This window comes from Biomphalaria glabrata, chromosome 9, assembly GCF_947242115.1.
Source record: "Biomphalaria glabrata chromosome 9, xgBioGlab47.1, whole genome shotgun sequence".
NCBI classification, from domain to species: domain Eukaryota; kingdom Metazoa; phylum Mollusca; class Gastropoda; family Planorbidae; genus Biomphalaria; species Biomphalaria glabrata.
Genome location: NC_074719.1, coordinates 25597208 through 25620784, shown reverse-complemented (window position 1 = coordinate 25620784; position 23577 = coordinate 25597208). Strand labels below are relative to the sequence as shown.

General features: G+C 33.1%; 1 protein-coding gene across 1 annotated transcript; it reads right to left on the bottom strand.

Moving 5' to 3' along the window:
• Positions 1 to 1397: 1397 nt before the first annotated feature.
• On the bottom strand, positions 1398 to 22678 carry LOC106070338 (endoplasmic reticulum transmembrane helix translocase-like). The gene is made up of 27 exons (XM_013230216.2): positions 22406 to 22678; positions 20176 to 20265; positions 18446 to 18633; positions 17617 to 17689; positions 16462 to 16617; positions 16145 to 16214; positions 15577 to 15683; positions 15141 to 15270; positions 14710 to 14892; positions 14376 to 14513; positions 14007 to 14127; positions 13738 to 13889; positions 12752 to 12927; positions 12505 to 12615; positions 11787 to 11912; positions 10348 to 10456; positions 9969 to 10078; positions 9175 to 9267; positions 8721 to 8817; positions 8281 to 8348; positions 7789 to 7923; positions 7558 to 7675; positions 6995 to 7191; positions 6392 to 6534; positions 5610 to 5724; positions 4527 to 4670; positions 1398 to 3835 (listed from the first exon to the last, which is right to left on the bottom strand). Exons 1-27 carry the CDS (start codon positions 22658 to 22660, stop codon positions 3725 to 3727), a joined length of 3516 nt encoding a protein of 1171 aa, XP_013085670.2. The 5' UTR covers positions 22661 to 22678; the 3' UTR covers positions 1398 to 3724.
• Between the last annotated feature and the right edge of the window lie 899 nt (positions 22679 to 23577).

Below are 23577 nucleotides of genomic sequence, written 5' to 3'. Positions count from 1 at the left end.
TTAATTGTTTTAAAAAATCTGTAGAAAACGCATAAAAACCATGAAAGCTCTTGGCTTCCGAACCGAGTGTGCTCGAGTTCGAATCTTGGTGGATTTAGGAATTTTTCGGACACCCCGTCACACCCTGAGTCCACCCAACTCTCATAGGTGCCTGACATTAGTTTGGGAAATTAAAGACGGTTGGTCGTTGTTAACCGATGACCTTTAGCTTACCTGCAAGGTCTGAAAGGGGATTTTTACTTTACTTTTTAACATTGGATGAAATACTCTACTTAAGTTTATTTTTGGTCTATGGGCCTCCCATCCAATTAGTGTCCTTTGTGATTGAGTCTACAAGAAAACCTCCTTGTGTGTGGTGAACCTAGTTCTTGTGGCATCACCCGAAAATGCCCGGTTCGGATCCATCTTGTTTCGTTAAGACAGGACTGCTTCATTGATCCTTATGGAAATTTGTTGTGATGACAAGGGCCTATTTCTGAGATGGTTTTCTTTATAGGTTAATTGAAGTTTTACCACCCCCTGTATTGATTTTCCACTTTAATACTTGACCGTCATGTTTAATTGACTTCCTGGTCGCTCTCTGGAAGAACATTAAAATGTCACGGCTTTCACTACTTCGAGGTTCTTCGTGTTGCACAAACTCTTTCTCCTGTAGCAAAGAATTTCTTGAGTGGGTTTGTTAGCCTCCTCCCTGACCAGGGACAGAAGGGATCTGATTACCTCTCTGGTAGAGTTTTTTTAACGCTAAGACAGTTTTAAACTGTGAATATATCATTTTCTCTGGCCACCTGTCAAGCAGTTTCCTTACCAGCAGTTGGTGACAAACGGCCGTATGCTCTCACGTTGTTCACCTTTGAATAGTCAATAGTGTCAATAGGCTAGAGAGTAATCCTGATTCATTAGAATGTTCACAATGAGTAAAATGAAGGTCCTTGAGATCTTTAACCACAGAAAACGATTTCTCACAGTGAAAAAAAAAAAGGAGAAAGATTGGATTCTCACCATAGAAAATAATTTCTATGATTCTCACCAAAGAAGAGATTGCCTATGAGTCTCACCATAGAAGATATTGCCTATGATTCTCACCAAAGAAGAGATTGCCTATGATTCTCACCAAAGAAGAAATTGCCTATGAGTCTCACCATAGAAGATATTGTCTATGATTTAAATATGATCAATAAGACAATAATTATTCCTATCCTTTAGGGAGACTCCTCTCTTGAAGCCTAATTCGGTTCTCTTTACCAATACAAGGCCATGGGAAAGGCTTCAGGAGTCAACCCTGAGGGAAAAATCAGAAGCCTGAGACCTTTTGGCAGTTTAAAAAAACAATTAACAAGTAATATGAATTTTGATGCCAGAAACCAACATATTTAAAAGTTGAAACAAAAAATGTATTAATGTTTTAAACACATTTATTCATTGATGTCATCAACGGTTTAATAGATATTTAATTTGACACTAAAATCATTTGTTGACACAGATATCTTAGTTGTGAATGAACATGGATGACATTTCTTAAGGAATAGCTCTTAAAACATAATTATTGATTAGTCAACACATAACACTCAATGGTCTAAGGTCATTTTGATTGGATCTAATCAACGTATAATACAATATATCTTTAGAAAATGGTTCAGTGAAATCAATGTTTATAGTTCACAAAACATTTCATTAGACAAAAGTATAGCATCAAAAAAGGATGTACAGTAGCTATACAACATCACTAGGACAAGAGAGTAATGGAATCATTCAAACTATAGTCATGGAATCATTCAAACTATGGAAATAAATACATATTGAAATATATATATGATATCTCAGACAACCTGATGTACAGGATTGAATGGACAGACTCACACTCTGAAGACTTAGATCAGCTGCGAATGACAGAATGTCAACTACAACATGACAGAATGTCAACTACAACATGATAGAATGTCAACTATGACATACAATATAAAGGACTGCAATAAAAATGTCCGACAGTTCATTTAATCTATTCTAGAACAGCCTCTGAAGGTTTATAATAGAAATATATTGTATAATCATTCAAACCCAATTTGCTTAAAACACCAAGAAACTAAGCATATCATCAGATTGAGTCCATGGTTTCTTTCATTCACCAAAGATTAATAACAATGAAATAATGTCTACTAATAAAATCCTCTTAAACCCATTAAATCCATCACCATTAGAATGCAAGCTTTACAAGGAATAGATAGAAATCAACTAGTGAGTATGACAGTGATAATGCAATGACAATCAATGTACATGGTGACTCCAGCCAACATGGTCTCCACACTGATCAGGTGACTGATATCTAAATACATTCAGAATGAGGAACAAAATAGTTGGAGATGTAGACTATGATACAGTCACATAAGAAAGAAGATAATGGGGGGTGGGGTGGGGGGGGGGGGTTTAGAACCCTAATCAACCATACAAATCTTCAAGAAGAAAAACAATCATCATTGTCCTCTGACTGTCAAACTAACAAAACAAAATAAAATGCACTACACATTGAATACAGGTGATGTCATTTTTTTTGGACAACAAACTAAGAATTTGTTAATAAGAGATAGGAAATCTAAGGAAGCCTCTCTGGTTCCTGCATACACCAGCTCACATGCTACAGTTTTTATCAATAAAATATAATATTTCCTTTTGCTAAATGTCCAGCCATACATCAGTGTAATATTATAATATCATTCAAAGAAAATTATTTAAACCAAAAAATAATGATATGCACATTTTAAAGAGAAAAAAAAATGGTACTACTTGACTAATTCATTAAAAAAAAATGTTGAATCAAATATCTGTTAAATACATATAAGTGATATTTTCCTTTCGTAACAAGTATATAGTAGATCCTGCTTGAAAGAGCTCCATTACATTTCTTTCATTCAAATTGGATTGAGATGAAATAAATGAATGATGTTCAAAAAAAAAAAAAAGATACATTATAAAACTAATATATTCTTTTTTTAAAACAAAGTCCAGTAGATTTCAATTCTTTTGATTAACATGCTACTCTCTTGTTCCTTTATTTAGAAACAATGTTAGACATCTATCTTACCCTAATATTATCAAATGTTACCAGTAGGCTAATGAATCCCTAAATGGTGAATAGAGACAGGCATTACTAAATTACCAGACATCCTTTCAATTTCAATCAATGTCAGATATGTGTTATTTCAACACTTAGGAGAAAGGCCAACTGAAATAAAAGTATATTGAGCATTGGGTCCTCTAAAGCTTCTATCTTCCTTAATATTTGAAGGCCCAATGACATTTTATGTAATTCTTATAAGGAAACTTAAAGATTGTGATTTTCTAAACATTTAATAGACTCTTTGTAAAAGACTACATAAATAGTTGACCCATTTTTGGTAACTAACTAAAAGTCAAGACAGTTTCTAATTGATTTAATCCTTTGAGAGCTAGCAACAATCTCATCAAGGTAGTAAGATATAATTAAAACAAATCCCTTTACAACTGAAAGCCATTCTTCAACACTACTTGAAATGTGATTGAAAAGTAATTATAAAACACAGACATTATGAATGAGTCATCATCTCCATGTGTGACAATGAGAAGCAGTAAAACAAATCAATCATGTATAAACATGGCAATTAACACAAGTTATAAGAGTGATACATTTGGTACATTTTAAAACCATTCTTAGAAAGTCAGGCCATACAGTACTGGCCATGAACTAACTTTAACTTGTTGATTTGAGCTGACCACCACCAAGTAAGAACTGGATAACACGGTCTATAAGGAATACTGACAAGATGTCACCAACCACAACAGCTAAGACTGTGTTTCTAAACTGTGCCATCAAAATACAAAAGAAATGTATTAGAATCTAATTTATGAGTATCATTAAAACCTATGGGATAGTTTACAGGGATTGGGAACAGTCTTTTAGAAATACTGACTAAATTTCACCAAGCAAAGTCTTTCTAATGTAATTGTATTATAGAAAAGTAACAAAAAGGTTTCTGTGGGATAGAGTACTAACATGTTTCATTTCATAACATAATAACATGTCTGTGTGATAGTCCTTAAACTTGTCAAAAACTACACAATTGTACAGCTATCATCAAAGTGTTGAGATTGAGACTTGTGTAAAAATATAAGTCAAATATTTATTTATAAGAAACATTTTATATGACCTACACAATTTTATACTTTTAATACCATGGGTCATGGCAAATAATTTAGATGATCTTACTTAGCTAGGAAATATAATCTCTCTAAGGATCTAGTCTAGCCATAAACTCAAAAGTTTTATTTAGTTTGAGCCTGAGAGAAAATTAGTGCAAGTCTAAATTTTTTTTTGAAATATGGCCTCATAGAAATATGGTAAGACGTTAGCAAAATCAATTAGAATCAGAAAAGTTCATGGCTTAGCCATATAAGCTATGAAAACAGGCAGTAACATGTTAAGATTGCTATTAATTGTATAATATTCAGTTATTAAATGTATAATAGCAAGTAACATGAAGTGAATTTCTTACCTCTGAAGGTAACTGTACCAACTCAAACTGTTGTTGAAGTTCTGGTATGATACCACTAGCCAGAACCAGAACAGCCATGGAAGAGAAGAAAAGGCTGTACATTAGTGGTTTGTTGTCACGTAAACGCTCCATAAAAGGGTGACCCTGAAGAGTTAATTAATGTAGAAGAGAAAATTAAAATCTTGAGAAATTATGGGCTTATGGGATTTATAAACTTGATTTTACAATGTTAAACAAATGTCATCAATGGCGGAAAAACTATAAAATAGCTAGATTTTTGGCGTACAGAATAAAGGAAGTTGTTTTGTTAAGCTGTTGATTTTTAAAAAAATGTTTCATGCTAATTCTTGAGTACATTTGAGCACTGCAGAATGTTCTAAGCTCTTTCTTTTGTAGTTTGATTTATTGAGTTAGCAACCTCACAGTTCAGCATCCTTGACCTTGTTTAGTTTATCATGAAAAGGATCAATTCCCAAACTTACCCCCCACCTTAATGGGTACATCAAATTTTAAGGGAAAGTAAAGACTGTGTGCTAACCACATCCCCCCCCCCCAGATTGCTTGAAGGGAAATTTGACTTATGTGTAGATTGACAATGACAGTGTACATTTCTAAGACACATCAAGAGGGCGGGCGATGGTGGCAGGCAGGGCTCAACCGGCACCACCAAAGACTACAGTTCAGAGTGCATACCACATGACCAGACGGCTATAAAAGCTAATGTGCCATACTAAATTATTCTCATGTTCTTTTAGGCTCTAGCCAGTCCCACAGCAATAATGGAAAAAAAGAGTCCAGTCATTTCTGTGGCTTCTTTCTTAGCAAACTTTTTTTTGCTATGATTTAAGAAAAATATTTTCATTCAAAATATATTTACACAAAGGAATGTTATTACTTATATAATTTTATTAGGATTATGACAATGAAAATCCTGACATCATTTGTCACAAATAAAAATAAATTAAGAACACAGACTTCAGTGTAAGTAACTTTGTACAAACTATTTGTTTCAATTAGAATTAGGTTGAACTTCTGATTTCATAAACAGTATAGCTCTAAAAAAGATGTAACAAGTTTGAGTACCTTATAGTTGACAGCAAATGTTGAGATCTGTAAGGACATTGAGATAATATAAACCGTGGTATTCAATATACTTGGCTCAAATTGTTTCTCTAGGTTCACAAATTCTCCTTCAGGCCTGGAGATTAGAGCCAACACAACAAACATTATTTCAACAAACACAAGTGTGAGTTTTTTTTTTTTACAGAATGTTAAATCAATAACTGCATCAAAAAGACTAACATGCTACTCTCAATATGAAATTGTAAATGTATAACTAAATGGATTTATAACTATTAGCAGTAAAAAATCCTATAATATTTACCATCATTACTTGAACCAAAATAATAAGAAAACAATTTCCTTTGATAGTTTTTGGAGCTACAAGAAAATGTTGTCTAATTCTACACAAATGCTTCCTTTCTCAATCTTATTTTTCAGCTGGATACAAACTACATATCATATACACCTTTTTAAACATTCTAGGAAGAAGGTTCTATCAACTTCACATGATAAAAACATCCACAAATCTGTTTTATTACCTACTAAAGGCTGTGAGCTAATGCCTTTGTGGATGAGAGAGTCACTTTAACAGTTTGGCACAAAACTGAAGAATTATCATTGAGTCCAAATGAACTCAGTCCTTTCAATACATACATTTTATTACAGAGAATTAAGAGATGTAATGTTCCTATGTGTATAGTACATTGGATTCTAATTAAAAGTGTAAGCTATCATTATATCCCCTGAGTTCTTTTTTTAACTCATTATGAAAATGAATAAAAGAAAGACAAGAGGTTACTTACTTTGGAGGCATTCTGGCTTTAGCTTCTTGCACTAAATAGACTAGACATGCAAAGTGAACACAGAACTGTAAGAACACTGTCAGAACAGTGTACACATTAAATATATTAGGGAGTGGTCTTTCTTTAGAGAGGCTCTTCAATGGCTGAGGAAAAAAAATCAAAGAACAGGATAAATTGTAGCATGAGTTGTGTAATATGATGAGTTAAACTCTGACCATAATACATTACAGTGCCATGCTCAGACAACATTTAACATAGGATTCCATTTGGATTGCAGCTGTGAGTTATTGTTCAAGGAGACACAAATAGTCAATAATAAAAGACATCAACATCTTCAATGTCAAGGATTTGAACACATTTTGTTGATGTTATAGCTAAATGGGTTATGAAGACAAAAATGACACTCCAATTCCAAAATCACAAGGACAAACTCATTTTAAATTATAAAATGTTTCATTGTGATTATTGAATGGATGTTTTTTTTTTTGTATTTCAAATAGTTCTATATTTAGCATGTCATTTTTTTATAAATAGTAATGTTATACTCTTGTATAATGCACATTGTAAAACGAACAATTTTTAATCTTACAAAAAATAAATTACCTTAGACCTAGATATAAAGAGAAAGCATCCAGCTAGGAGTAGTCCCTGCATGGTTGCCTGCCCATCACTAAATTTAATACCATCTAGGTACAAAACACTTTGACTGTAGGCCAGGACTAGAGCATTCAATGCTAATATTTTAAACATTTGGAGGGTTGTAACCAATGTACAGCGACCTTGTTTGATGATATTACAAACTGAAAGAACAAGGCAGAGCAGGTACACAGTTTTAATTACAAAAATTTCAAATAGTTTAAGACGTATTTGATTCAAACATGTAAAAATGAAAAGAAAGACATAAAGAATTATACAGTGCCTAAAATATGAGTCAAAACATCCCAGAAATACTTTGTGACAATATTTATGCAAAGTTATAAGACATTCATAGAGAAAGTGGTTTCCTTCAATAGTGTCTAGCTCGCATAAAATTAGGGACATATATGAAATTATGTGCCAATTAAAATGAATGTCAATGATTTAAGAAGTCCTATTTCACCATCTTAATCTTTACTAGTGCCAAATGCTAGCTATACTAAGTTATCTCTATGACAAGTACAACTAACCACTCATGACTGTAGACAGCTTGGATGTAAATGGAGATGCTATACTTGCATCCCCTAACTTGATCACTTGAGCCTTCTCTTCTTCTTCCATCTCCTTTAACAAGGCCTGAAGTTTTTTCTACAAGAGGAATACAAAGTCAACATTTATGTGTGACACAGCAGTCAGGGTTACATTAGTAAGGTAATTGGCAGGTTGATGTCCTACACTAATAAATTTGAAATGAAACCAACTTGTTGGGGATGTAGATTCTCTCCCCTGTTCACAGCCCTCTGTTTAGCCACTCGACCCATGTGTCGACCAGGTGGTCCACGCTGACCAGGTCCTGACAAAGGTAATTTATCTACACTACTGCCAGCTTCATTATCCTAAAAGTGAAACATTATTGCACATTATGTAAAAACAAACTCTTTAAATAAAAAGTTATAAAGCTTTAAAGTTTCAATTATCTATCGATGAAGCAAGATTGTTAATTCACCATAAGTTTCATATCAGTAGCTTCTGCATATCACACCTCCTGCTCCCAGTAAGAGTTGAATATAGATTTTAAACTATTGACTTTTAGTGTATATAGATATATTGCAAAGAAAGAAAGCTATTTGAAATGTTCATTATAAATATACAAACCAATGTTAGTGGGTATAGCAAGTTCACAAGTAACATAATGAGCTAGAGGAAAAAAAAATAGAATTTCTTTATGTACACCTGTATGTTATAAGTCTTACATTAGCAAGCTCTTCCTTTTTCTTTTTCTCTGGTAGTTTTTCAGGAGCATTAGCCAGCAGAGCAACACCTGAAATTATAACATAATGGCAATACTATAATATCTAATTTTTAAACAATGTATGACTTGATAGACAAACAGGATTATGATGACAACTTGTTAGTTTGAATGACAACAAATAAGGTTATATAGATTTTAGCTGACCAAGCAGAAGTAGGCTGAGTTGTTGAGCATGTGCCTGAAAGTTATAAACTACAATGAAGAACTGCAAAGAAATACTTTATGTTGTACAATACTCTTTGTAGTCACTAAATCAAAGAACTTTGTGACATTTACTTACTACTTTCATTCAAAGATTCACTAATAGGACCAACACAACCTTGACTAAATTATCTACATCTGAAGTGTTTAAAAGCAACCAATACATATTGAGTAGCTTACCAACATCAGCATGTTTCAGAGCACCCACATCATTGGTTCCATCTCCACACATCAGTGTCACATAGCCCAGAGATTTTAATGTGGTGATGATCAACTCCTGGGTCAACAAAATACAGCTACAATTGAATGAATGCACTCTGCTAGGTCAACAACAAAATAAAACTAATACAGCTTAGTATGCATATTTAGGTATCCTATAATCCAGTTAACTCTACACTGGATATAACAGATGCTGTAGTCCCTCTAACTTAACATTAAACAAAAAGAATCTACACTCTTGGTAGAGAAAAAAAAAATAGCTATAATGTACATTTCAGTCAAGGTCTAACTCAAGTTTCATTAACTTTATTGATTATATTGGAAAAAAAAAACATTACAAAAGAAACTAATTTTTAAATATTTTTTTTAGCTATGTTTTGAAAAAAATTTAAACAGAAAAAAAAAATGTTTTCACCTTTTGTTTTGGAGCAACTCTGGCAAAGACTTTAGCACTAGCCAACAACATATGAAAATATTTCTTATCTCCAGTCTGAAGGTAGGATAGAGCCTGAAGAGAAAGAGAATCACTTAGGACATTTAGGACAAGAAAAACAAATTCACTATCTAGCCTTTCCTCTAGCCCCCCATCTAGCCTTACCTTAAGTCCCTATTCACTAACTAGCCTTACCTCAAGTCCCCCATGTAGCCTTACCTCAAGTCCCTATTCACTAACTAGCCTTACCTCAAGTCCCCCATGTAGCCTTACCTCAAGTCCCTATTCACTAACTTGGCTTACCTCTAGCTCCCCCCCCCCAATGTAGCCTTACCTCAAGTCCCTATTCACTAACTAGCCTTACCTCAAGTCCCTATTCACTAACTAGCCTTACCTCAAGTCCCTATTCACTAACTAGCCTTACCTCAAGTCCCTATTCACTAACTAGCCTTACCTCAAGTCCCTATTCACTAACTTGGCTTACCTCTAGCTCCCCCCCCCCCCCATCTAGCCTTACTTCAAGTCCCTATTCACTAACTAGCCTTACCTCAAGTCCCCATGTAGCCTTACCTTAAGTCCCTATTCAATATCTAGCCTTACCTCAAGTCCCTATTCACTATCTTGGCTTACCTCTAGCTCCCCCCCCCCCCCTCCATCTAGCCTTACCGTCCCTATTCACTATCTAGCCTTACCTCTAGTCCTCCATGTAGCCTTACCTTAAGTCCCTATTCACTATCTAGCCTTACCTCAAATCCCTATTCACTCACTAGCCTTACCTCTCCAGTCAGACAGAGGTCATAGAGTCCAAGCAAGTCTTTCTTAGGATTAAGTGGTTTAGCCTTTAGAATAATTTTATCGTCAATAGACTGCCAATGCCATTCATCAGCTGGTAATGTCATCAAGTACAATCAGAATTTTAAAACATCTAGCACATAAATATTAAAATAGTAACAAAATATCACAACATATTTCAATTATGATTTCCAACTAACAGTTTTGAGAAACTAAAATGAAGTGTTCAAATGATGGACTTAATGATTTAGCATAGCCACCTATTGTAATTAACACTACAATGTAAAGGCTACTGTAAACAGTAGATATTTGAGTTGCTTAAAAAAAAGTAAATGTAGAAATGTAAAGGAACAAATTCTATACCCAAATCATTAGGAGGCTGTAAAACAACAGTTGATTCTTTTCTAGTCATTTTTAATTCTTTAGCAACATGGCAAGCAGTCAATGGGTTATCACCAGTAATCATTGCAACCTAGAGAGAAAGTACAGTCCATGCATTTTGTCAATTTCTTAGAAAAATATTCATGAAGTATTCAATGAAGAATGAAAATGACAAACAGAAAATATTATTGTTACACTTTTCTAACAAATTGACACATATATTATGATTGTTTTATTCATCACATAAAAAAATGACTAAGTAAATATTAAAATTGTAATGAGAATGCATGTCATCTCATTCTACATTCTAGAGAGAACTCTGTATTGAGTACTGTATATGATGAGCTGAGTGTCTAGAGAGAACTCTGTATTGAGTACTGTATATGATGAGCTGAGTGTCTAGAGAGAACTATGTATTGAGTACTGTATATGATGAGCTGAGTGTCTATAGAGAACTGTATTGAGTACTGTATATGATGAGCTGAGTGTCTAGACAGAACTATGTAGTGAGAACTGTATATGATGAGCTGAGTGTCTAGAGAGAACTATGTATTGAGTACTGTATATGATGAGCTGAGTGTCTAGAGAGAACTCTGTATTGAGTACTGTATATGATGAGCTGAGTGTCTAGACAGAACTATGTATTGAGTACTGTATATGATGAGCTGAGTGTCTAGAGAGAACTATGTAGTGAGTACTGTATATGATGAGCTGAGTGTCTAGACAGAACTATGTATTGAGTACTGTATATGATGAGCTGAGTGTCTAGAGAGAACTATGTATTGAGTACTGTATATGATGAGCTGAGTGTCTAGACAGAACTATGTAGTGAGTACTGTATATGATGAGCTGAGTGTCTAGAGAGAACTATGTAGTGAGTACTGTATATGATGAGCTGAGTGTCTAGACAGAACTATGTAGTGAGTACTGTATATGATGAGCTGAGTGTCTAGAGAGAACTATGTATTGAGTACTGTATATGATGAGCTGAGTGTCTAGACAGAACTATGTAGTGAGTACTGTATATGATGAGCTGAGTGTCTAGAGAGAACTATGTATTGAGTACTGTATTTGATGAGCTGAGTGTCTAGAGAGAACTATGTATTTAGTACTGTATACGATGAGCTGAGTGTCTAGAGAGAACTATGTAGTGAGTACTGTATATGATGAGCTGAGTGTCTAGAGAGAACTATGTATTGAGTACTGTATTTGATGAGCTGAGTGTCTAGAGAGAACTATGTATTGAGTACTTGAGTACTGTACATGATGAGATGAGTGTCTAGAGAGAACTAAGTATTGAGTACTTGAGTACTGTATATGATGAGCTGAGTGTCTAGAGAGAACTAAGTATTGAGAACTTGAGTACTGTATATGTATGATGAGATGAGTGTCTAGAGAGAACTATGTAGTGAGTACTGTACATGATGAGATGAGTGGATGATTTCTTTGATGGCAGCCTTGGAGTCGGACTTGAGAGGACAGGATATGATCACAAAGCCAACAAAGTCCAAATCTTTCTCCACAGCATCTCTTGTAATGTCACGCACCTGTAGCAACAAAAGCATCTTTTTCTTTAGCTATGGGACACTACACTAGATGGATTATTAATTCTATGCATACCAATTTCTAATAAAATATATGTTAACATTGTTAGCAATGGTTCTAAAGAGAAGCTGAACACCATTTTTATTTAATACACAATGTTTATACAAACAATATTTTCTGCTCAATGAGATTTAATTATTTTTTATCACATTCTTTGTACAAAGAATATCCATATACTCTATTTCTAATAGAATCCATTTGTAACTATTGATTCTAGAACATATATGCTGAGTTTGAGGACCCACAAGAGAAACACTAATGGTCCTGAGAAACATGCACATGCTAACAATTAAAGAATATATTTTTCCTTTCTACTTTGCAGAACAAGAGTGCCAGTGGGGAACATATTAGATTATTTGGTGATTTTGTGGTTCTGTTAAATGCAGAGCTGTTGGCATGTTTGTTATAGCACCTAATGAAAATTATTTGATCAATTTTCACTGAATAGAATTTTAATGTTCAGCCTATATTCAGTTGTTGTTTTTTTAATTGTTTCCATAATGTTACAAATGCTAATTAAGTACAATTACTTACTTGTTGATGAGACATGTTGCCAAGTTTTCTGTAACCAAGGGCCAATACTCTGGCTCCTCTTCTAGCCATCTTGAGATAAACTTCATCGTAATTTGAGGGCAGATGTGAGAACTGGGCCACACAAAAGTAATTGATTGGATATTCAAAACTGATCAGTATTAGTGTTAATAATCTTATTATTTTTTTAGATAATTCCATTAAGATGAAATGTCAAATTAAAGAATAAAAATAACAAGGTGACAGGTACCATTGATTTAAGTGTTTCAGGAGCTCCTTTGACAGCCACACTATACTGTACTTCTGTACTTCCTGCAGGGGTGTGGCCTAAGATGACTGACATCCTCTTTAGTACACTCTGAAAATGAAACCTATGATAGATCTTCAGGCCATGAGTTTTCTTCTTTTGTGGCACGACTGTTTCACCTAAGTAGAGGAAACATCATCAAGACCAAATAAGTACAAGCATAGATGAAAGTACAAATATTTAAACTATGACTAGAGTGGTAAAACATTGAATATCTCAACTGTGGGTCTAGAATTACATTCTGTCTGGGATGGAGGAGGGGGGAGGTTAAGGTTGGTCTTGAGTCTTATGATAAATGACATTGATAGTTTGGGCTGGCCATCAAATTTTTTTTACATAAAAGTGATGACAACAGAACATGGCAAACACTACTTCTTAGTTCAATAAACTCACATGCTGCCGTGGCAAAATGAACTAGTTTTATTGCCAAACATTTGAATTGAGACAGTGTGTTTCATTCTTATTTAAGCCATTGATATGATCTGTATTTGTATTTTGAGTTTTTGGCACAATTTAGACCATGTCGTGCCCATGGATATGATCTATGCACTTATGAAACATCTTCACTGTGATCATTTCAATAGAGTCATTTTTTTTGGTCATTTATTTCTGTTTGGATGCCTGTTTTGAAATATAAGCATTTTAATGTACAAATAAGATTGTCAAACACTCTATACTCGCAATTCGTAGTTCATTACATTAAAATTTACAAAACAAATTATAGAAACCAGGAACAGTGGTCTAGCTAATTTTTTGTTTATTGCACAAAAGAACCTGTATATGTCATATGAAAGTAGTAAACATTCTAAGACATTTGTATTCCATGACCTAAAGAAAACTTTCACTCTTTTTCACCTTCACTAATCCTTGTAACTATTTAAAAATATTACTTTTATACAAATTATTACTTTAATTTATTTACATTGTACCTTTAGTCAGTGTCCACTCAACAGCCTTCAATGTTGCCTTCTCCAGTGGATCACCCACCAATTCATCATCTAACTGAACCAATGAGTGACATGTGGCCAGCACTTGAAGTGTTTCCAGTGGAGCCTCACTGGCAGTTATAACTTCTGAACCACTGATTACAAACAGTACAAAATGAATAAGAAATTTAAGTTTGAACAATTACCAATCTTTTAATATGAAGAAGTGCCTAATTTATGTTTCTGAGTAACATAAAAAAAAAATAGCTTACTTAAATCCAGTAACTCCTTCTACCACTAAATCATCACTAGTTAATGTCCCAGTCTTGTCAAAACAACAGATATCTATCTTGCCAGCAAATGGAATTCTGAAAGGTTCTGTGCAGTATACATCTGTGGGAACATATTTCAGAACTGATAACACTCTGCACTAATATTTTGTTGGTCAAGGTTCTTTGATATGGACAAATCCATCATTTATAAAACCACAGTTACTGCATCTAACATGTTCTACTAGTTTTTTCTATCACTTCAGTTTACAAACAATTAACTTTTGTAGATTACTCTAATACATTAAAATGACTTTGATTAAAATATTCATAATTTTGTCTACATCAATAGAAGCGATAGAAACAACTCACACAGCTTTGTGAGGGCAAGTAGTGATGTGTTGACAGCCAGAGATAATTCTATTGGAAGCTCAGGAGGAACAACTGATGTTAGTATAAGTGTGCACTCCAAGAAGAGTTTATATCTGTTTCTGCTGGGATCCTCAGTACCTGTCATTCAAAAATTAACAGCACTTATTTCAATCTGATACACTTGTAAAAAATCTTTACATTTAGAGAAGAGTACACACTAACAAGTCAAATGTTCTTGTATTTGTATATAAATATGTCCTAGCACAATGATTCACAGAAGTACAACTCTTCTGAAGATAAAAAGATAAACATATATTCAATGTTTGTGCCTTACCTTTAATCCAAACATAAGAAGCAGCAATGATGGCAAACACCAACAGAAACATAATGAAGAAGAAAGTTTCCAAATTGTTAGCAGTAACTCGTTTGACACCAAACAAAATAGTGCGAAGCAGCTTTCCCTGGGAGGTGTTGAAGCTATGCCGTAGGACATAAGCAATACAACCATTGTCACTCGCTGGAATAAAAAAATATGGAGTAAATTTGTACTTTTTAATGTACGACAGATGATATTTTTGATTTTTTAATAAGAGATTACATTATCAAAAGAAAAAAACAACAACATGCCAACATTTTCATTCTTGGAACATTATACTGGATAGCCTTTAAAAAAGTGAAATGTATGTAAATTCTAAGGTAAAAATTATTTATGAAACAGTTGGATTCATGTATACAAGTCAAGATGTTAAAGAAAACAATGTCTACCTTTTGAGACAGGGCCAAATTTACTAGGTGGAGTATTTTGAACAACTTTAGTCCCACCAAAAAGCACATGAAGTTTACCATCCTGCTCCAAGTTCAAGACATGGTTCATTTCCAGCAGTTCCACAGGTTCCTGTAGATAGACGACATTCAGAAACAAATATCGAAAGATCAGTATAGAAGGAAACAAAACAACAATGAACAGTTTGTTTTCTGTAAAAATAAACATTAATACATATTCTCACTATTTGAATTAAATTAAATTAAATGTTTACAAAATTCATAATTTCACCCTAAAAAATACATTTGACCTTTTCCTTAAAAGAATTTAGATAATGTTATTCCACTTTTCTAAGTAAAATTTTAATTAAAAAAAAAAAAAGCACCCCCTCAAAAAAAAAATTATCAAAGATTACACAAACTTAACATTAAATCTTACTTTCATAACAGGCACAGACTCTCCAGTCAACATTGACTCATCAACAATACAGGATCCCCTCAATAGTAACATGTCACAAGGTACAATCTTCTCTTCTTGAGACCTGACTGGTAAATGAAAAAGAACAACACTACTGCTCAGACATTTCACATATACCACAACAAATGATAAAAGGAAGAAAACAATTAATCTATTCTCATAATATAGATAAAAAATGTTTGCTTTCAGTGATATTTTTATGAGTTTGAAATAGTAAGTAACTAACTAAACTGATGAAGTGCTCTGCCATCACCCAAAACACTGTTTATAATAACTGGTATTTATGCAATAAAGTTACAATGTGTTTAATACATATCATGTATGAAAAGAAGTTTTTAATGCTGTTTGACAATTATAAGGCTTCAAAGTAGTTTTAATATACTTTTTTGATGCTTACATAATAATAACAATAATTAAAATATTTCATTTAATTTTATAAGTGGTTAAAAATGTATCCAGTGTATAAAATTCATCTCTAAAATAAAAATGAAATAAATGTTAGGAAATTAAAGGGGTCAACATTTCTTACCTATTGATACAATATCCCCAGGAAGTAATTCATCCGTCATTATTTTAATCCACTTTCTATTTCTGTAGACCTGGAGTGTTCAATTTAGTTGTCATTGAATACTTTAAAAGACTTATATAAATTGCTTAAAAAGACCAATGTTAAATATTATTCTTTTCAAGTGACATTTGAACATACAATCGTAAAATATATTACAAAGATTATTGAACAGACTCTTATTAGCAATATTAGAAATCTTAATAGATAAGACCAGCCAATAGATTACATGCTTCCATTTCTAAACATTGTTGTCCAACTCTAAGACACTAAGATTTTACTTGAATAAGGTAAGGTTTGTTGCCCATCTTTCTGATCTCAGCCATGTTACGAAGTTGCTGTTGTACCAGTGTTGCCTCAAAAGCAATCAGCATAAATAAAGTAAAGACTGAGTAATACCAGTACTCATCTAGACACCACAGGCCAACGCAAAACACCTGAAACATGACATTTCATTAGTACAAGATATTTGTTAACAATAAGCAAAACAATTACCAATAACCAATCAATTTTTTAAACCCATTCATCACAATAAGATAATTAATATTACACATATTTATTGATTCTTGAAAGTTGGTACCAAAGACCCAAATTTCATACAATTTTACATTTTAAATACTATTCAGTGTCTTAAACCAAAAAAACATTGTTACATGTAAATGCCTGCCTTCAGAGTGCTACTTTTAGTTTAGGAAAGATACTTATGATTATAGTCTACTATTTAGACAGGTTAGAGAGGTGCGAGAAGTGCAGAATCAAATAGAAAATTATGTAAAGAAATAAAATCTAATTAGAAGAAAATATATATATATATATATACTTTTCATTATTAAGTCGAATGCTTTTCAGACCACCATTGTAGCATTAGAAAAAAAAATTTGGAAAGTTCAACAGGAATAAAAATAAAGTTTGATTGAAATGATATTTCTGATCAGACTGATACAGCCATATTTATCTAGTTTACAAATTAATAAAAATAATGTTTGATTGAAATGATATACGAGGCGCGAGAAGTGCAGAATCAAATAGAAAATTATGTAAAGAAATAAAATCTAATTAGAAGGAAAAAAAATATATATACTTTTCATTATTAAGTCAAATATTTTTCAGACCACCATTGTAGCATTAGAAAAAAAAATGTGGAAAGTTCAACAGGAATAAAAATAATGTTTGATTGAAATGATATTTGTGATCAGACTGATACAGCCATATTTATCTAGTTTACTAATTAATAAAAATATTTTGAGTGTCATGTTTAGTGGCAATTTTTAGCATAACAGCAGATAGTAGAGTAATCGACATTTTCTTTTCAAAGCTGTGAGTATACTAGAATGGTAATGTTATTAGCAAAATCTAAATAAAGAATTATGTTGCTAAAAATAAAGAAAGAATACAGTATAATCATTTCCCATTGAAAAGTGAATCAGCTCATTTACCTGGAAAACAAAGAAAGGTGCAGTAGCTCTTTCTTTAAATAACTCCAGAAACTTTGGAATATCCATAACCATTCTAAAACAGAGAAGAGAACAAAAAAAAGTTTACTTTTAATTTATTTTCTCTAAATATATAGTAGATTCTTATATTTGAACACTGACTTACTGGAACTAGGTCAAATTAGCAGCCCGCACTTTTTCTTTCATTCATAAATTATATATTCTGTATATCTCGATCTAGGTCATGTTTATTCATTGAAAAAATCATAGATTTATTAATCACAATAATATTTCTTATTACGATTTTGCTGTGTCCAAGGAAGGAGAATGAGCTGAATTCATGATTATTCGTTGGACACCCCCTTTTTAAATTTTATTTAACAGCTAACGGTATAAATGTTATTGGAATGTCTTTCTCAAGATGTTTGGAAGCTTATTTTGATATGCCAATCAGCCTACGATCAAACAGGCTCATAATATAGCCTTCATCCCTTATATGGGTATGATTTGCCGGGGGAGGTTAAAACAATAGCTTTACATACATGGTTACAGAGAATCTAAAAAACTGCCACTTGCTTTGGAAAAATGGAACAAAATTACCGGAACTTATCTAAAATTGGATATGCGCAGTCCCGAAACTTAGTTTTTTGCTCCAAACATAAAAACAAATGAATTATAAACAAAAAAAGCGACCTGCTCAAGGAAGGAGAATTCGATGGAGTGTTCAAAATATAAGAACCTCCTATAAATCAATATACACTTTCTACTGCTTAAAAATATTATATAATTTTAGAATAAAAATCTATAGTTACATTATATCTGAAATACTTACGAATTTTTTCCAAATGTATTTTCCGCTGCTGTAACTTCCTCTTCTTCTTGATAGCCTTTACTGTCCATGTAGTAAGAAATAGAATAGTCAATAGGAAAAATAAGGGGAAGGAACTGTTTCTTCTCAGCAGCATCATAGGTATACTTTGTTTTTTGAAACATGAACCAAAGGGACTCTCCCTCATCTGACTAGTTACACACAAAAAAATAAAAAAAATTAGAATTTAAAAAGAACTGTAGTTTTGCATAATATGTCAAATAACACAAAGAAGACAAAAAATACAAACAACAACAAAATCAATTATTTTAAGTTAGGTGGATATTTTTACTTTGAAGGTCAATACATACCATTGCATGTATATATATAAATGTTAAGTAAATATGTGCTGATCTGTTATTGTGAAAAACAATTAATGTGATAGAAATGCACTCAAGAATCCAAGAGTTGTAGAGTTTAGAAAAAAATCCAGGAGAAAACACCTTTGAAAGGATTTCTCCCAGTAAAAAGGAATGAGACATTGGCCCCACTAACATATTTGTCTGAAGTGACCAACAAAGTGATAATTTATTTACACCTGTTTCACTGTCTATTTTACTTCAGCCAAGTTCTGTGGGTTCATGCTCCTACTCTAAATCACTAATTTTACAATTCATGTTCAGGCATGATATGCTACTGCCAGAGAGCTGCCACAATAGAATATGACACTTGCAAGGAATTGCATTGTACTTAGAAGAATGATTAACATTTCTTTCTTTCTCACCCCTTACAAAGTAATTGTGTTGTGGTAACCACATGATTCCTTTACTTGTTAGCCTATTATTTCATCAATACTATTTTTAAATGTTTTCACAAGGGCACACAAACACACACAAATAAAAAGAAGCGTTTAACTACTAAGCAAAGAGAAAAAGCTGTAAAGGACATAAATTTAAAAAATGAGCTTAAAAAATCAATACAAAAAGAAAGAAAAAAAACAATCATTATTAAAAAAAATTGGTAGTTTTAACAAATGTAGACTTCATAACGGAAAAAAAAAAAAGTTCCATGAAAGCAATTAATTTCTATAGTTTGCCTTATACACTGGTGTATCAGCAATCTACATGTCCATTAGAACATTTTTAAAAGAAACAAAAGAGTGTTTATTAAGGTTTATCTTCTTGTTCTGCACAATATGAAGAACTACTCTTATACCAAAGTTGAAAAAAAAAGCTAGTAACTTCCAATCATATAGTATCCAACATAGATAACCTTAAACACAGCTTTCTGTTGCATCTTGTCAAGAGTTTATGTGTTAATAATATCCAAGTTACATTTCTGCTTTGGTCTATTTAAGTAAGTTAACTGACAAAAATTTAGTATTATTAGATTCTTTTACCCTTTGGACCTTCAGTATCCTGTCCATAAGTCCCTATTCTCCTGATGGCTGTCTGGTCGTGCAGTTTGCGTGCTGGACTGCCGTTCAGACTTACCGATGATCCCAGGTTCAAACCCTGCCCACTCCCATCCCCCATCGTCCTGTGGGAGGTTGGGTCTAGGAAGTAAATTATCTTAAACTCTGAAGGAACATCCTAAACATAAAACATTTTACAAATAAACCAGTTCCTATGGACTGCAAGTCAAAGGCTAAGGAGACAGACATAATGGGTTGGGATGTACACAGCTTTTGTGCAAACCAATAAATCAGATTGACTGGTTCAAAAATGTGTATGTCTTGAAAAAATAAAGCATACTTTTTTATGATGCAGCCTAACGAGCTCTGTTGAACCATTGTTAGGTGTTGGAATAACTTTCACCCACTGTGCTTTAAATGGATCTGCAACCTAAAAAATATAAATGCGAAAATTGAACACTTTTTTTCTTAATTGTCAAATAATTTTACATTATCCTCCCTAAGTGGAAACTTTGATAATAAATGTCTCTAGAGCATATATAATACATATATATATAAAGAATAAAGAGTATATAATAGTGATTATCTAGTCTCATTAAAAGTAGTACCTTGAAATCTAGGTCTACTGCTAGATCTAGATTCTAGTCTAGAGATATTTAGATCTAGATTATCTAGTAATCAATTCTAGTCTAGTCCAATCTAGTCTCATTGAAAGTAGTACTTGAAATCAAGGTCTAAAGATCTAAGATTAGTCTAGAGTCTAGATTGTCTAGAAAGTAGATTCGATATATTTTAGATCTAGACACTAGTCATCCTACTACTAGATCTAGATTCTAGATCTAGTAACTAGAGTTAACTAGAGTCTAGAGTTAGAGGAGTAGAGGCTAGACTGTCTAGGTTATACTTATACTGAGTAATACTGGTCACTCACTCAAGACTCTGAGTCAAGAGTAGTCAACTAGTCTTAGAACTTAGAAGTCATATAGGACACTATAATAAACTATAATTATAATATACTAGACTAGACTTCTATAGTAGATTCTTACATTAGGCACACCGTATTTGGGAACTAGGTCAAATTTTTATTTTATGTTTTTATTTGGTGATGGTTTAACTTACAAAAAAATTGAAAGCAGATTCTTATTCTGCAACTAAAGGACTATAAAAATAGCTGTGTTTCTTTGAATTACCACTCAGAGTCAAGATTTTATTTTAAAATAAATCAGGTCACTTCATGCTCCTATAATAAACGCAGTTTTTGTGCTTTCTCCTTTAGCGCACATCGAGCACCGTTAAGAAACACCACTATGTTATTGCTAATAAATTATATCTGTGTTAATTAAAAATTATTTAGATTGTATTAAAAGAAGTAGATTCACTTCTGCAATATGTATTTATAGTATATTGTCTCTCTATATATGCCTACCTATATAATCTATGTGTAGAAACAGACAGAAATAAATCTCTATAAATCATAGATCTATAAATTAATTATTATAATTTAATAAACATGATATTTTCAACTAGGCTACATGTATTCTCTGTCTCTTTCTTTTAATTCCCATCCAAGGACCCTCTTCTTTTCATATTTTGGATGTTCGTTTTGTTACACCTTAACATCCCCTCCCTCCCATAGATGCTTATAATTCTTTTCATGACTCTCTCCCCATTCCCTCCACTGCCTGTATGATAGGTTGTGACACTACACGCTTAGTATTAGTGTATACCTCTCCTCACCACCAGCGCTCGCCTGGTATGATCACCTGCAGTGGGCATGGTCTCTGGCTTCAAATTAGCAGCCCGCACTTTTTCTTTCATTCATAAATTATATATTCTACATATCTCGATCTAGGTCACTTTTATTCATTGAAAAAATCATAGATTTATTAATCCCAGTAATATTTCTTATTACGATTTTGCCTTGTGCACTATAGGAGAATGTGTTAAATTCATTATTAATGTTGAAACACCTCCTTTTTTAATTTTATTTAACAGCTTACGGAATAAATGTGATTGAAATGTCTTTCTAAAGATGTTTGGAAGCTTATTTTGATAGATCCACCAGCCTACGATCAAACAGGCTCATAATATAGCCTTCATCCCTTATATGGGTATGAATTGCCGGGAGAGGTTAAAACAATAGCTTTACATACTTGGTTACAGAGAATCTAAAAAACTGCCATCTGCTTTGGAAAAGCGGAACAAAAATACAGGAACTTATCTAAAATTGGACATGCACTGTCCTGAAACGTCGTTTTTCGCTCCAAACATAAAAAAAAAAATGAATTATAAACAAAAAAAGCGACATGTTTCTTAAAGGAGAATTCGATGAGCTGTGCCTAATATAAGAAGCTACTATATATAGTGACTCGACTGTGTGTCATGTGTGAGTGTGTGTCACTGTCACACTCACTGTGTGAAGTGTGTGTGTCTAGCTTCTAGATCTTAGATTAAAACAAAAATTATAGGGATATGAGATGAAAGGATCATGCTTTATGATGATGATGGCAGTAATGAGAGATGTCTAGTAGATTCTAGATCTAAAATCTAGATAGATCTAATTGCCTTACTTTGGAACAGGTTAAAGCACATCTGACGTGGACCGACCATAAACAAAACAACGATGTTAAAATTTGCAATAAGCCGATGCCTGCTAGAGCAATTAAGCCACCTTCATAATAATCATTTATTCCATAAACATAGGCCCACACATATGCCCATGCTGCGTATACAAAAAGAAAGGGAAATACATATCCATGTAATAATAATGGTCTAATATTATAATAAGATAGACGTTGTATTTCCTCAGTCAAGGGGGCAGCCATATTAACAGTCAGAATGATTCGAAATTTAGTCTAATTAAAGAAAAGTTGCGAATTTACCAAAGTAGCTATTTACATTTTAAACTTTAAAACAAAAACATAATGCATAGGCTATTACATAATAATAATCTAGATCTAGACGTCTGTAAAATATAATACATGAGGTATTTTTTTTGTTACCAATCGTGAATAAAATTGTGAACAGTATAACGATCTTATTAATCGTACTTAGATCTAAGTCTTGATCTAGAATCTAGATCTGATTTTCTGGGGGACACGACCATTCGTTCACTGACATTTCGTTCACCGACAAATCGTTCACGACTTTTCGTTCACGCGACTATTCGTTCACACAACTATTCGTTGACCCGACAATTCGTTCACGCGACTATTCGTTCACGCGACATATCGCTCACGGACTTTTCGCTCACAGACAACTTGTTCACCGACAGTTGGTTCACAACAAATCTTTCGCCCCAATCCCCACTGGGGGAGCTTACAGCGCTCTCCCAGACACCCTAGCTGTGTAGAGAAAGGCCTTAACATGACTTTTTTGTGTGCTTTTTTTAGGCCGAAGGTTGAGAAACACTACTTTTTTAAAAACATTCTAATATATATATATATGTTGTATACGCGTTTATGCTTAGGGTTAGGGTTTACTGGGCGTTAGGGTTAGGGTTTAGAAAAAAATCGCCCCCCGCCACTCCAAAGTTCTGGATCTGCTAGTGCGCCCTAGTGCTATTAAAGTATGGAATGTGCTGCGTACGTAAGTCAGGAAAACCAATAATTTGGAAAAAGTTAAGTCATTGATTAATATGCTTGGCTAGATTGACCTAAGGACACGCGTAATCATCTTAAATTCTTTTTTTTTTTTTTTGAAGAGACGTCTGTGTTATAAGATTTTTAAGATAAGCCTTTAT